General features: G+C 47.9%; 1 protein-coding gene across 2 annotated transcripts in view; it reads right to left on the bottom strand.

The window, feature by feature from the left end:
- Window positions 1–7,927, bottom strand: part of UNC119 (unc-119 lipid binding chaperone) — a 56,117-nt gene extending 48,190 nt beyond the window's left edge. Inside the window, exons 1-2 of one of the 2 annotated variants that reach the window (XM_077294367.1) lie at window positions 7,830–7,927; window positions 7,460–7,667 (exon numbers count right to left, since the gene is read on the bottom strand). In XM_077294367.1, the coding sequence (XP_077150482.1) occupies window positions 7,460–7,640 (181 nt within the window). In that variant the 5' untranslated portion in view covers window positions 7,641–7,667; window positions 7,830–7,927. The remainder of the gene's footprint in view (window positions 1–7,459; window positions 7,668–7,829) is intronic. The other variant, XM_077294365.1, reaches the window with a different exon arrangement.
- Window positions 7,928–16,286: the final 8,359 nt, after the last annotated feature.

The following is a 16,286-nucleotide window of genomic DNA, read 5'->3' as shown; positions in this document are numbered from 1 at the left end:
GGCCGGCCTGGGATCCTTTTGTAAAATCTGTAGGATCCCGTCCCGTTAGGAACAGGAAACCAACTGATGCGTGGGAGAGGTGCCGCCCTTTTGTATCTGTGGGTTTCCTGTTCCTAAAGGGGGCGGATCCCCTCTCTCGTGGTGCTGTCATGGGAGTCCGAATAAAGGAGTGTCCATCACTAGCAGGTTTGACCACTGGACTTATGCATACAAACAGGGATTTTAATTAACCCCTTAACGATATGATGTACAGAATAAGTCATGTGAAGTCCCAGCCTTTGATGCGGGCTCGCCACCTCTTTACCAGCAGGTGATGGCAGTAATAATCAGCCATCAGCTGCCTTTAACCACCACATGTTGACATCGGCTGTTAACCTGTTATAAGACACTGTCAATCTATGACAACGGCATTTACAGCGTGCCGGCGAGGGGGGATGGCGGGGGATATGGGAGTGTTGTTCTTTGCACCTGTGTCAAGATCGCGAGGCGCTGATGGGTTGCCATGTCTTCTGATGAACCCTGTGCTATGGTAGTGCTGTGTATAGCACAAGCGATCAGACGATTGCAGCTTCAAGTCCCCTAAGGGGACTAACAAATACAGTACAAGGATTTGTATTTCTGAACGTATTGTGTTAAATATATATAAGGAGACATGGGCATCGTAATAAATCAGGCACATTATACCAGCTTGGACCAAGTACACAGGTCCTAAATGTGCCCTAGAGTATTTGTGTATTTCATGTCGCTCAGACATTTCATGGCGTTTTACTTTTTTTTTTTTTTCTATGGCTTGAAGTTGCCTTACAAGGATTTTCTGGGCTGAGAAGAAAAGTCCACAGTGACTATCTGCCTGCAGAATCGTGTCAGCATGAAATGCGCACACGTCACGATTCCCCTGTATTTCCCGTGCAAGGGGTCAGGGACAGCAAGTATGTCATTTGCATACGTACGGCCATGCGCCAACTAGACTTCTCCGCTTCTCTCAATGTTCTATTCTAGACTTGTCTTCTCAGCCTGGAAAACCCCCTCTAATGCCACTTCAGACCATGGCTGCGAGCAGATCACAAAAATGTTAATGTTTCCTGGTTACAAGAGTGTGACAAGCACAGGAGGAACTAAAGAAAGTAAGAAGATGAGAGCCACCCTAAAGACAGGAAACAAGTTGGTTAATAGCCCCAATCTACAACACACCACAAAGATCAGAACAGGAAGAAGAAGCTTTCCATGTACACAGAAACAAGCACTAAGTAACTACTAACTAGCAAATATCATGGCACTGCCTGAATGAGTGGCACAAAGTCATCGGTGCATTGAAAAAAACAAAACAAATAAAAGCACTAAATTCTGACCTTTTTTTTGGGGGGGGGGTTCCCACTTTTTATTGTATGGCAAACATGACCTGACAACAGGATTAATTTAGTCAAAATGGGTTAATTGCCAATTTCCATACAAAAGTTATGTAGATTTTCTTTTGAGTGGATTACAAAAAAAAAAATAAAGTATATAATTGTATTGTATGTAGTCATTTTCTGAGATGTTTTTCTTTTTCAGTTGGAGGTGAAGGTATTTGGTTCTTTGTGTGTAGAGAGCCTGACGTTTATCATGGCATTTTTATCACTTCTTTTTTTTACTTCATTTTTGGGATATGTGTGCCATCAATGGTTTTTATGGCTACAGCACATAGAGGAACAGCGATGATAATGTCTGTAAAGCGCTGAAGAATATGACAGCGCTACATAAGCAAAGCATAATAATAATTATAATAGAAATAGCCATTTGGTCATGCAGATTGGCCTCAAAAAGGGAAAAAAAAAAAAAAAAAAAATGGATATCAATGCATCAAGCTCATCTTGTCAAGTGAATGGGTCAGAGAAATGGTTGCCGCCATGACGGCAAAAACAGAAACAGACCAAAAATGCATTAAAACACTGGACTCTGCACATTAGTGAAAGATAGCCCACTTCAAAATTTTATATAATATATTAAAAAAAAACAAAAAAAAAAACATTTGGTGTAAAATTTCATTTGTTTGAACATTCTCGTAAGGAGGAAAGCTAAAAAAGAAAAAAAAAAATCATCTTTAGTACAATTACTCCATCAAAACAAATTAAATAAGGGGAAAAAAAAAAACAAACAAAAAAAAAAAAAGCTTGTCTGATTATTTACAACCAAACCCTTCCAAGTGTCTAAAGGGCTTTTAAGGTGATCTGTAATGGTAGCCTGGCAGGCCACACACGACCTATAATGCCCAGTACCAGCACCTCACACCTACTACTCACTATAATCACTCACTTCGGATTTTCTTTCTAACTTTAACCGATTCAGGTGTCACTTTAATTTAAATGTATTGGCCAACTAAAGTATAACATTTAAAAAAAAAAAAAAAAAAAGGAAGGCATTAAGGTAGTTTTAAAATTAGAAATGAAAGGAGAGAAGAAAATGACAAGTTAATAGTATAAAGAATCATTGGAATTGACAACAAAGACTGTTTAGGTAACAACTGTCTAGATCTCCTCCTCTGATATATTTGTCCCTCCTTTAGCCGACACGTGGATCCTAAGTTACTCATAAGGGGCCTGTTGTATAAATGGAAAATCCTTTATCTCATCTGTCATCTCTGACACAGTATGGGAACCCTCAACCAGATTAGCATGGGTAATCCCTTAATCTCCCTCCCACAAGGCACACAAGGCCCACATGGATGAAGACACTACCTGCGGAGTTTACTGATGGCTTCTTGGCCCACAGACCTCCCAGCATTGCCATGTTATCTACAGTGACAGCTATGGACAGACATGCCATTAAATCAATGCCAGATATAGGGAAATAATGGGCAGAATACAGCAAAAACCGCTCAACGCCTCAAGGGGAAAAGGGCAGATTAAAGCATGAGCAATTACATCTTGGCAACAGGGAATATACAGCAGATTAGACACTACAAAGCACTGACTATACGATCGTACCGGTGTCCCCACACAATAATAGTCTTCCCTTTAATGTCCATATCATCATCATTGCTAAAGCATCTGGAAAAGAGGAATAGAAGACGAATCTAAAGAGAACTAGTAACTGGAGGAACATGGAGTAATTGGTATACAGTTTTGGATTTAAAAAAACAAAAAAAAACATAGAAGGCTTCCTACTAGCGTCAAGGTGAACCCAAATCGGGATGGTCCATTCAGATTCAGGTACACCTTGACGCTGGTGGGAAGGCTTTTGTTTTGTTTTTTAATAAAAAAACAGCGTTTACCAAGTACCCCATGTTATTTATATGGGTTGTTGCATTTACTTAAAGCAGGGTATATGTTAATTTTGTTTCGGTCCGTTTAATGGCCAGTGTGAACATGCTCCTATATTTTTTATGTATACCAACTTATACTCCAGTTCTTTTTTTTTTTTTCTTTTTTTCGGCCATAATATCACTACCATAAGTGCCAACACAAAAACCCTCCCATCCTGAGAAGCAGCAATTTAATAACTTGGGAAAAAAAAAAAAAAAAGGCCCAGGATGCCTTTACACATCTATATTTCTTCATTTTTCTGATTAATGATGATCCCCATGAACTGACATTAGAAGAATGGAAAACCCTCCAATCCAGCAACTAAATGTTTCATTTTACAATAAAGTACCGTAGTAGTTTTGTAGAAGTTATCGGAACTGCCCATTATCCATTGCGATATTTTACTACAATAGTAGATGTTCGTCCAGTGATATATACCAGCGCTGGGTTCTTTAACATGTTCTTAACATTACTACTAAGTCTTAAAGGGAATCTGTCAGTAGGATAAACCCTCCTAAGCTGACTATGGGCACGCAGGTCACCGAAAGTTGAATCAACGATACCTTGATATCTGCAATCCGGTGTCTTATTCCAAAGTAAACCATATTTGTATCAATATGTAAATGAGCTGGTAAAAACTATGGTCCGGACATAGATCTCCCTGAGAGCTTATTTTAAACTAAATAGGATGATACCAGTGTGAGACATATAGATCAGGAGAGCAGACTGTCAGCCATTACATGTCTCACACTGGTAATGCTCCTTTTTAAAATAATCTCTTAAAGCAGATTCTTAATGAGATCTATGTCCGGCCCGTAGATCTTAACAGCCCAAGTAAAAATAAAAACATGGATTTTTCTCAGGAATAAGACATTGGATCACAGATATCAATTCAACTTTCTTTGATCTACACGATCTTCTACACGGCTTAGCAGATTTGATCATACTGACAGACCTTTAAATCGATCAATGCTGGTATTGGAGATTCCATTAAGTGATTGCGGCTTCCAACATATTTGAAAGTGCCACTTCAGTGTGTGTTTGTTTTATTCTTTTGATCATTATACGTTATCTATAAAGAATGTGTGTCCAGTGCATGCATTAAAATATTTACTAATTGATGATATTTGCCGTTTCCAGCGCTGCTCCTTTCGCTTTCCTGCATTATGTGACCACAGTCCTTTCTTGCCGGCTCACACAGCCGAACGTTATTTCCTTTCTTAATGCAAGTCTATGAGAGCCGTGTTCCGAATCTCAAACTTATATCAAGAAAGTGACTTCCGGTCCACTGTAATGCATACACCTTACTGATAGATAGCAGATCCCTCAGGGCTACATAGTGACACGTGCTACACTACATATTGTCTTCATTCTGTAAACTATGGTGACTCCTTGCAAAGTACGGTAATATGATAGCAACACAGTCCTAAACGCTTCAGATTTAACGACGCTGGTCGCAGGTCCAGCAACGTTCACTTGCCAAGGACAACTTGCAAGCGACTTTTCTGCAATTCATTTTTTTTTCCTTTATCCTCCATTTTCTAAACATCAAAAATCCAAATCTCTGGAAAAGTTGCAGACAACTTGAATGTTTTTGGTTAAGTTGCTTGTCTGAAAATGGCTGTAGTGCAACACATGTTGCCATGCAGATCCATCTTTATGGGGGCCGTCAAGCGCTGGCAGTCAATAAATGTTTACATGCATTCACTTCATAGAAGAAGTCCCCAGTCCCGGTACTTTATGCCACCACATAGAAAGCCTAACTCAAGGATGTCGGATTATGTCTCGGATTTCGTCTATTACACAATACAGCCTCAGGGTATGTGCACACATTGCGGATTCTGCTGCGGATTTTTCCGCAGCGGATTTGGAAAATCCGCAGTGCAAAACCACTGCGGTTTTCATCTCGGTTTCTTCTGCGGATTCCTCTGCGGGTTTTCAACTGCACTTTCCTATTGGTGCATGTTGAAAACCGCTGCGGAATCCGCAGAAAGAATTGACATGCTGCGGAAAATAATCCGCTGCGTTTCCGCGCTGATTTTTCCGCAGCATGTGCACAGTAGGTTTTTTTTCCCATAGGTTTACATGGTACTGTAAACTTTGGGAAAGCTGCTGCGGATCCGCAGCGTGGGATCCGCAGCAAAATCCGCAGCGTGTGCACATACCCTTAAGCTGAACTCCACTAAGCAGCCGGACTGCAGATAACCTGGCTGCCCCCATGTCTGCCCTTATCTACCTATAATTGTCTAATACTGTCTGTCTGTAACGGAAATCCCGTGTCGCTGATTGGTTGCGCCAGACGCCCGCGACCAATCAGCAACAGGCGCAGCCCGACCGCGAGTTGGCGCAGGATTTTAACCACGCTTCGCTGATTGGTCGCGGAAGGCCTGCGCAATTTAAACCCCGCTTCTAGAATACCCGATGCGTTAGAATCGGGCCACCATCTAGTGTCTCTATATCTAGGGAGCTGAGCAAGAAGGAGGAAACCCTGTGGTCACAAGTGGCAACCAGCTAAACACTTCTGTACTGTTAGGCCTCATATACATTAATGTGGGCAGAATCGGCAGATAGCAGCTGACCATCTAACATGCATGGGGTCCTCCTAGATGTCCCAGGACAGATGATGAGTGAGATGAGGGTCCAGTGGTTTAGAGTCAAGCGTCCATCATTTACAGTTCTGTCACCAGCTCTCTCTATATGAAACAAACCCATCATTAGCCAAAAGCCAAGGCGTATGTGTGGCCAGCGGCACAGCGCCCACCATGCCATGGCTGAGGGTCTTGAACCCCTATGATGGCAAAATTGAGCACACCTTAGTTTATGGACTAAGAAAGAATATTAAAAAAAACAAAAAAAAAACCACACACACATTGTAGGTAAAACTGTATCCCCCTGTGAATATGATACAGAAAACAATCAGCAAGAATCATATAGAACCATAAGAGAATCAAAGTATCAAGTACTATGTAGACCAGGGGTGTCAAACTGCATTCCTCGAGGGCCTCAAACCATGCGTGTTTTCTAGATTGCCTTCTCATTGCACAAGGTGCTGGAATCATTCTGTGCAGGTGATTAAATGATCACCTGTGCAATACAAGGAAATCCTGAAAACATGACCTGTTTGCAGCCCTTGAGGAATGCAGTTTGACACCCCTGATGTAGACGATCCACGCCATGGAGGGGTCGAGGTCTATCGAGGCCATATACCCCACCATAGTGCTGTAATACAGTGTCAGTATATCACCATACTGGAAACAGTACCATAAAGTGCACACATAGTACTGCCATATAGTGCAGATATAATAGGGCTACAGAGTCTAAAAGTAACAGTTCTATATGACAACACAGGCAATTCCCGGGCCCTGTGCACACTGCATGCATGGTGCAGGCTCAGGAGCTGAGCCCGCTGCACACAGAGGGGTACAGCCTGTGTTGTACAGCTGGCACTCGCGTTTAACCCTGTGGATACTGCTCTGAATTGTGACGTGGCATTTAAAAGGATGGAAGTGGGTGCGTACGCCACGGTCATGGCAGCTCAGATCCTACTGAAGGCCCCGGAGTCCGCCATGTTTGTGGACCTCCCAATCCCAGAATATAAAAAAAAAAAAAAAAAAAAAAAAAAAAAAAAAAAAAAAAAATGAAATAATTAAACGTGACATCGCAGTGTGGGACGGAGGAAACTTATCACATTGACCCCATGCAGTACATAAATGGCAGAATCACTTTGGGGGTTTTATGTTCCCTGACAAAGTGGAGTATAAAGTGATGAGAAAGTTGGACGGCGCCCGACGGGTAATGATAAGAGGACGGTACAGTTCTGGAACAGGTCTACGGGGCAAAACCGCAAAATGAGGAAAGTTACAGCTCCTGGAGGGTGCAGAGGAAAAATAGAGAGGGGAGATGGGCCCAGTGGGTCTGGGACACCCGTGTGCCCACATAGCCCTGGAGCCACACAGCAGAGACCCCTCACCCTCCCCCGGTCCACCCAGGGGTCATCCTCCCCCTCCACAGGTCGGGCAGATGCCCACATACACGAGGTGCACGGGCCATAACGGGCCCGAGCCCGGGACACACGGCCAGGGGGGCACACGGCCAGGGGGGGCACACGGCCAGGGGGGACACACGGCCAGGGGGGACACACGGCCAGGGGGGACACACGGCCAGGAGGGCGCACTGACCGGCTGTGATCTTCTGCAGGAGCAGCACGTCCTCCGGACTGATGTGCGGCTTCCTGAGCAGCTGCTCCTCCGCGCCGCCCGCTGCCACCACCTGCCCGCCGCCGCTCTGCTTCACCTTCATGCTGCCCTCCTGCGTTCTGCTGCCGGGGAGAGTGTCAGTGCCCAGGAAGGAAGAGCTCATTCTCCGGGGAAGGAACCGACAGAAAGCCTGGAGGAAGTAAGCAAGACACGGAGAGCGAGAGATGACAAGAGCGCAGGAGTGAGGAGGAGGCTCTCAGTGACCTGCCCGCCCGATCCACTTCTAATCCGGAGACTGCACATCAAACACAGAAAAAAAACCATCCCAGGCTGAGAGTCGCCGGGCGCCCACCTGTGCGGCTAAACACGCCTGCGCCCGCCCGCTTCGGAAGTGGGCAGCCCCGATAATAACATAGTAACTGGGAGATGCACGGCGACAGGAGCGGTGTACAGACGGGGGGCGGCGGATGCGTTATTTATATGGCTGTAATAACATGGGGGCCTGTGATTGGCTGGCGGGGAAGAACAATGGAGCTGTTATGACAGGCAGATAATGATGACGAGCTCTGGAGCTTGTGGTCATGGAGCCCGAGAGGAGCTGGCCCCATGGCTGCAGGACAGGGCTCATTCCTATGGTGGGGGGCGGGGGGCTGCACCTGAGGGGCGGGGGGCTGACTGACCCCTCGGGGACCGACCATTCTTCAGGGCACACTGGACTCCGTCATGCTTCTTTGTGGGAGATGTGACACTTGTGGGGGTTTTATATTCTTTCTCGCTTCTGTGATAAATATTTCAATATTTCTTAGTTTGGGCATCTCCACATTCAGAAATACAAACTATGAGGTGTTTTTATTTTTTTACATTTCGTTATTTACGTTTGTGAGAAAAGAGGGTGATTTATACTTTACAAAAAAACTTAATTCTGGCGTTTTGACTTTTTTTTTCTCTACGCCGTTCACCGAACATATTCATTCTTTTTATAGCTTGGTAGATCGGGCGATTGCGAACGCTGCAATACCAAATATGTGCATTTTTTATTTTATTTTCTCAATTGTTTTATTTTGAAGGGGGGTGATTTGAACTTTTATATTTTTAATTTTTTTTATATTTTTAAAACATTTTTTTTTACTTTTTGCATGCTTCAATAGCCCCCATGGGAGACTAGAAGCTGCAGTTGTCTGATCGCCTCTGCTACACACAGGCTGACTTGCTATTAGCGCCGACCGCTGGGTAGCACTCATAGCAATCCGGCAATGACAACCACAGGGGTCTCATGCAGACCCTGGGTTGTCATGCCAACCCATCGGCGACCCACGACACGGGTGCCGATGGGCGGGACTAGTGATGCACTTTCAGCAATTCCATCTGCGGCTGTAAGGGGCACATGTCAGTAACAGCTGACATGTGCCAGGAAAGATGTGGGCTCAGCGCCGGAGCCCACATCAAAGGGAGGAACACGACATGCTCTGTACATGTACGACGCATGTTGTGAAGGGGTTAAATGAAAAACATTTTTTTTTAAATTACATGAGGTCCCCCTATTTTTAATAAGCAGCTAAGGGAAAGCAGTCAGCTGCAGGCTTATATTATCAGGGCAGCACGGTGGCTCAGTGGTTAGCATTGCAGCGATGGAGTCCTGGGTTCAAATCCCACCAAGGACAATATCTGCAAGGAGTTTGTATGTTCTCTCCGTGTTTGCGTGGGTTTCCTCCCACATTCCAAAGACATACTGATAGGGAATTTAGATTGTGAGCCCCATCAGGTACAGCGATGATAATGTGTGCAGACTGTAAAGCGCTGCGGAATATGTTAGCGCTATATAAAAATAAAGATTATTATTACCATCAGATAATCAAAAATTGAGGGGAACCCACATCATTTTTGTTAGAGTCCCGCAATTTTTTTTTTATAACCAGCAAATGCAAAGCAGACAGTTGACAGCTGATATTAAAGGGAACCCATCACTCCCAAAAGCGAAGGTGAGCTAAGCCCATGAGCATCAGGGGCTTATCTACAGCATTCTGTAATGCTGTAGATAAACCCCCGATGTATCCTAGAAGATGAGGAAAAGAGGTTAGATTATACTCACCCAGGGGCGGTCCCGGTCCGGAGCCTCCTATCTTCATCAGATGACGTCCTCTTCTTGTCTTCACATTGCAGCTCCGGCGCAGGCGTATTTTGTCTGTCCTGTTGAGGGCAGAGGAAAATACTGCAGTGCGCAGGCGCTGGGCCTCTCTGACGTTTCCCGGCACCTGCACACTGCAGTACTTTGCTCTGCCCTCAAAAGGGAAGACAAAGTACACCTGCGCAGGAGCCGCAGCGTAAAGACCAGAAGAGGACGTCATTGTAAGAAGATGGGAGGCCCCGGACTGGACCGCGACGCCCATCGGACCGGACCGCCTGCCCAGGTGAGTATAATCTAACTTCTTTTTCTCATCTTTCAGGATACATCAGGGGCTTATCTACAGCATTACAGAATGCTGTAGATAAGCCCCTGATGCTGGTGGGCTTAGCTCATCTTCCATTTTGGGGGTGACGGGTTCCCTTTAATATCAGCTGTCAACTGCTTTGCCTTTGCTGGTTATAAAAAAAAAAAATGGCGGGACTCTAACAAAAATGATGTGGGTTCCCCTCATTTTTTTACAACCAGCAAATGCAAAGTAGACAGTTGTGAGCCACTATTAGTGAGCTGGGAAGGTCCATGGTAATCTGGCCCTTCCCAGCCTAAAAATGCCAGACTGTAGCTGCCCCAGAATTGGCACGTCCATTATATGTGCTAATTCTGGTGTTTTGGCTCGGCTCATCCTGATTGCCCTGGTGCGGTGACAATCAGGGTAAATGTTTATGGGGTTCATGTCAGCTTTGTAATGTCTGCTGGCATGAAGCCCAGGGGTAGTAATGGAGAAGCGTTTATCAATTACCTCCATTACTAACCCAGTTATCAAAAATAAAAATACACAAAAAAAGTTTTTTAAAAAACACTCCCACACCTCATTCACCAATTTAATAATTAAAAAAAAAAAACACAAAGATCCCAACATAGTCCAAAATGGGTACCTGAAAGACGTAAAAGAGAGTGGTAAAGAAATAAAACCAGCACTCCCTTTTTCACCTATTATTAACCCCTTAGTGACAGCCAATTTTGTACTTAAAGAGAATCTGTCACCTCATTTTTCACATGGGGCCACCGGCATCAGGGGCTTATCTACAGCATTCTGTAATGCTGTAGATAAGCCCCCGATGTTACCTGAAAGATGAGAAAAACAAGTTAGATTATACTCACCCAGGGGCGGTCCGAGTCCGGCGCCTCCCATCTTCATGCGATGACGTCCTCTGAACTGCTGCCGTTAAAAGGTGTATCAGCGGTCGTTAAGGGGTTAAAAAAATCCCCGCAGCTCCAACGTAATCCATCGCGATCCCATGACGTCCAGCGAACCACTTCAAACGACGCTTCGTAGATCACTTCCGATCATGGGTCACCAGCGATGATGTCTGTAACTCAGTAGCGTCGTTGCATGGGAGACATGACCGGGAGTGACCTGTGAAGTGTCGTTCTCAGAACATCACTCCATAGGTTGCAGTAGAGATTCAACGTTACCGATTCCCACCAGACCCGGCGGCTCTGAGCAGCGGTGACATCAGTAACTACACCGCTCATTAGAGTCGCCGAGTCTCATAGAGGTAGAGGGTCTAGCCAGTGTCGGACTGCCAATGGCCCACCAGTAACACTGACTTTGGGGGAGCCACCTTTCACCTGCATGCAAATAATAATCTACCCTCTTTCACAATTTTACCTACACCTCTATATAATAATAAACTGGGTAGTATGATGAATGATGAGATGCTGCTTTTTTTTCTGTACAGAGTCAGTAAAGTGAATTATGCCAAGTACTATCCATACAGTGGGGTTGGGGGCCCGTGTCTGCACAGAGGCCCACCGTGGGATTCCCCGGTTCCCTTATGGGCCAGTCAGAGCCTGGGTCTAGCTATAGGGTTTATCAATCTCGACGGCTTCTATTACTAGCCAGTCAGCGAGAAGAAATAGAGATATTTCTCCTTCGCCACATTGGGGGACACAGGACCATGGGTGTTATGCTGCTGTCACTAGGAGTCTGACACTAAGTTGAAACAAAAAAGGTTAGCTCCTCCCCTGCAGTATACACCCTCATGCTGGCTTCCAGAGACCCAGTTCAAGCTTACTAGTGTCCGTAGGAGGCACACTGGATTTAAACCTTTCTATTCCGGACGAAGGGGGCGACGGATTCTTTCATGTTCCGATCTCCCCCGAACCAACAACAGGCGAGCACGGGAGTCTCACCTCTCCGTATCCTCTCCTGCGATGTGGGAAGCCACTGCCTGAGCTGACCTTTTTGGGCGACGGGCCTTTTTCACGGGCACCGATCTCCCCCCGAGTAACAGACGAGCACTGGTGTATTCCTCCAGTATCCTCTTCTGCAGCCAGGCCTTCTATTGCCGGACATCTGCCCTGCCCACCAGGTTTCACCCTCGGCTGTACAGAGGCACTATACCACTGTGGCGTCTGTGCAGCCCCCACTGCATCACCACTGAAAAAGAGCGGATGATGGAAGGAGGGGGACGGTTCCTCTCCACCCCCCTTTCAGGGGATGGTGGATGGAGGCTCCCCAACCCCTGCACCGTCCTATCTACCCCGGGCACCTTCATTCTGGGGTAAGTGCTTCAAGAGTCGGGGTTTTTTTCGGGCGGTCACAGCTTTTTTGGGGGGCTCCATAGCGGCAGGATTCTCCCTTGCCGCCGCGATTCCTTTCCCCGCGGTCCGCGGGTGCGCGCCGGCCGAGGCCAGAAATTTAGTCCCCGGCTTCGGCCCTTGTGTAGGCCGCATTCCGGCAGGCTCCGCCCACCTCACGCATCACTTCTGCGGCTCCGCCCACGCTTCTGGCGCTTCTCGCTCCCTGCGAGACTTCACTGCAGGGTCTCGGCCGGTCTATTCTCTCCCTCACGGAGGATCTTCCTATCACACTCACTTGCGGGGCACAGGACCGGGTAAGGAGACGGCTTTATCTGCTTCCCTGCAGCACTACCCCTCAGCTTCCTCAGCAGCTTTCTGCTACATTGGGGTGCAACATGTCCCAGTCGAGGGGTAAAAAGGTCACTAAGGTGCATTCCACCTTTTTCTCTGCTTGTACCACCTGCCAGGTTCCTCTTCCCAGGCCTCAGATCTCTCCGTTCTGCCAAACCTGTGATGCCCAATGTGCCCAGGAGCCCCCCTCCGCCGCTACCGACCCTAGTGTTCCTAGCCCCCCTGAGTGGGCCATGTCCCTGTCTCAATCTGTGGCTTTGCTAGCTAAGGCGATTGAATCCCTTCATGACCCCTCTGGGGAACGGGGCGTTCGTTTTCCTGGGTTAAGAGACCCCTCTATTACAGGGGAATCGTTGGCCAGCAGGGGCCGCTCTCACCCACAGGAGGGTCGGACATCCACAAAACGGGTCCGCACTACCTCTCCTAATCATTCACCACGCCATTCAGCCTCCAATAGCTCCACTTCTCGCTCACCCTCTCCAGGGGCTAAAAGCGATCACGACTCTGAGTATGAGTCTGAGGCGACCATGGACCCGGATTCCCCGGAGTTCCGTTCAACTGTTGACTCCCTCATTGAGGCTGTCAATCGTACGCTAAAGGTGAATGATGACCCTAATTCAGCTCCGGATCACGCAGTTTCCTTCACTAGAAACAAGCGATCCCATAAGGTGTTCTCCTCCCATCCGGATTTTTTAGAGATAGTTAAGAGGCACAGGGAGCGAACGGATAAACGCTTTACGGGCAAAAAGGCTCTGGAATCTAAATATCCTTTTGCCTCAGAGCTGGTTTTGGATTGGACGGAGCCACCGCTGGTGGATCCTCCGGTGTCGCGTTTGGCTACCAAAAACGCTGTTATCAGTACCTGACAGGGCATCAATTAAAAGTCCCACAGAGCGCCAGTTGGACTCCTTGGCGCGATCGGTGTATGAAGCCTCAGGTTCCTCCCTGTCCCCTTCCTTCGCTGCGGCATGGGTCGCCAAAGCTATGGTTTCCTGGGCAGATATTCTGGTACATTCCTTTCAGGACCACGCTCTCCCGGTTGAAGCGGCGGACCTCGCCAAACAACTTGCTATGGCAGCAGATTATGTGATGTACGCATCTTTAGACGCAGCAGACTGCGCGGCAACAGCGGCTTCAAACGCCGTCACCATCAGGAGAGCTATCTGGCTTAGGGAGTGGCGGGCGGATTCCTCCTCAAAAAAGTCTCTGATTTCTCTCCCCTTTCAGGGCGGACACCTATTTGGAGAAAAATTGGACCAACTTATTTCCGATGCTACAGGGGGAAAAAGCAAGTTCCTCCCTCAACACAGACCAAAAGCTGCTTTTCAGCGCCAACAGTATTTTCGTTTTCGCCCCTTTCGAGGTGGCCCTTTCTGGTCCAACTCCACTGCATCGTCTAGATCAGATCGATCTACACGCACAGCCAGAGACTCCAGGCCTTCTTACAAACCAAATCAGTCCTGGAGAGGAAGACCTAGACAACCCAGAACCAGAGGTTCTCAACCTACCAGATTTCCTCCTCAATGACTCGGGGAGTATTCCAGTCGACACCACCAAGGTAGGCGGTCGCCTGCTTCGTTTTCGTCATGTCTGGCTTTCCGTCATCTCCGACAAATGGGTCATAGACTTGGTGTCGTCTGGTTACAAAATAGAATTTTCCGTCTCCCCTCCAGCTCGGTTTTTTCCCTCTCGTCTCCTAAGTTCAAGAGCTCAGTCTCGCGCTCTCCATTCCGCCATCGATTCCCTCCGCCAAAACGGGATCATCGTTCCGGTTCCGGAACACGAGAGATTCAGAGGTTTCTACTCAAACCTCTTCGTTGTACCAAAGGACGGGTCCGTGCGCCCCATCTTGGACTTGAAACTCCTAAACAAGCACGTAAAGGTACGACACTTCCGGATGGAGTCCCTTCGGTCGGTCATTTCCTCATTGGAGCGAGACGAGTTCCTAGCTTCAATAGACATCAGGGATGCTTATCTTCACATTCTAATTTTTCCGTCTCACCAAAGGTTCCTTCGTTTTGCCATCCAAGAGGACCATTTTCAATTCACGGCCTTGCCCTTCGGTCTTGGTACAGCACCCAGGGTATTCATGAAGGTCATGGCGGCTGTCATGGCCATCCTGCACTCCCGAGGAGTGGTAGTGTTGCCATACCTAGACGACCTTCTGGTCAAAGGTCAATCTTTCCATGCCTGTGAAGCAAGTGTCCGCATTACGTTGGATTCCCTTTCGCGCCTAGGCTGGTTAATCAACCTGGACAAATCCTCTCCTGTTCCAGCTCAAAGATCTCTTTCCTAGGCATGATCCTAGACACGTCCAAGGGTCTGATCTTCCTTCCTCGGTCCAAGGCCCAAGCGCTTCAACAGGGGGCCCGGACACTTTCTTGTCCTTGCCCGCAGTCCATTCGGTTTGCCATGAAGATCCTGGGGAAGATGGTGGCCTCAATGGAAGTGATTCCCTTCGCCCAACTGCATCTCCGTCCCTTACAACAAGCTCTACTGGACAACTGGGACAGGAGTCCCTTTACTCTCGACTGTCCATGCCCTCTGTCCCCACGGACCAGGCAGGCGCTCACGTGGTGGACCTTGCAGTCAACTCTCCACCAGGGGAGGTCTTTTCTTCCGATCCATTGGCTGGTGGTGACCACCAACGCCAGTCTCCTCGGTTGGGGAGCGGTGTTTCTCCACCACACTGCCCAGGGGCGTTGGTCGATGCGGGAGTCAAAACTTCCCATAAACATTCTGGAGATCCGTGCTATCAGATTTGCCCTGAGACGTTTTCACCCTCTGCTTGTGGGCCACCCAGTCCGAATACAGTCGGACGTCACAGCGGTGGCGTACATAAACCATCAAGGGGCACCCGCAGCAGAGCAGCGATGCAGGAGGTCACACACATTCTCCGTTGGGCCGAGGACAACCACGCCACCATTTCCGCGGTACACATTCCGGGTGTCGAGAACTGGGCGGCGGACTTCCTCAGCCATCAGGGTCTCGCCTCAGGAGAGTGGGAGCTCCATCCAGAGGTTTTTCATCAAATCTGCCTTCGCTGGGGGACTCCGGACGTGGATCTGATGGCATCCAGGCTCAACGCCAAAGTCCCCAACTTTATAGCACGTTCTCGGGATCCCCGGGCCGTTGGGGTGGATGCTCTGATATTCCCATGGCAACGGTTCCGATTCCCGTACGTGTTCCCTCCACTTCCTCTGTTACCGAAGGTGATCCGAAAAATCAAGATAGAGGGGATTCCGGTGATCCTTATCGCCCCGGATTGGCCGCGTCGCGCATGGTATGCGGAACTAGTGCATCTCGTATCCGACGTTCCCTGGCGGTTGCCAGACCGTCCAGATCTACTGCGCCAAGGACCGATCTTCCACCAGAGCTCAGGGGCCCTACGTTTAACGGCGTGGCTGTTGAAACCTGGATCCTAACCCAGGCAGGTTTCTCCCAGCAGGTCATTTCCACCATGATCAGAGCTCGCAAGACGTCTTCCGCTCGCATCTACCACCGCACCTGGAAAGCCTTCTTCTCTTGGTGCAGACTCTGGGGTCGTCCCCCTCTTGCTTTCTCCATTCCCTACATTCTGGAATTTCTCCAGTCCGGCTTGGATTCCGGCCTGGCCCTCAGTTCCCTCAAGGGTCAGATCTCAGCGCTGTCAGTGTTGTTCCAGCGTAAGATTGCTACTAACTCGCAGGTCAGGACCTTCATTCAAGGGGTCTCCCATGTGGTTCCCCCCTACAGAATGCCTCTAGAGAC

Source organism: Ranitomeya variabilis, chromosome 3 (genome assembly GCF_051348905.1).
Source record: "Ranitomeya variabilis isolate aRanVar5 chromosome 3, aRanVar5.hap1, whole genome shotgun sequence".
In the NCBI taxonomy this organism is placed as follows: Eukaryota; Metazoa; Chordata; class Amphibia; order Anura; family Dendrobatidae; genus Ranitomeya; species Ranitomeya variabilis.
Note: the sequence above shows the minus strand (reverse complement) of the source record. Positions and strands in the feature narration are given on the sequence as shown.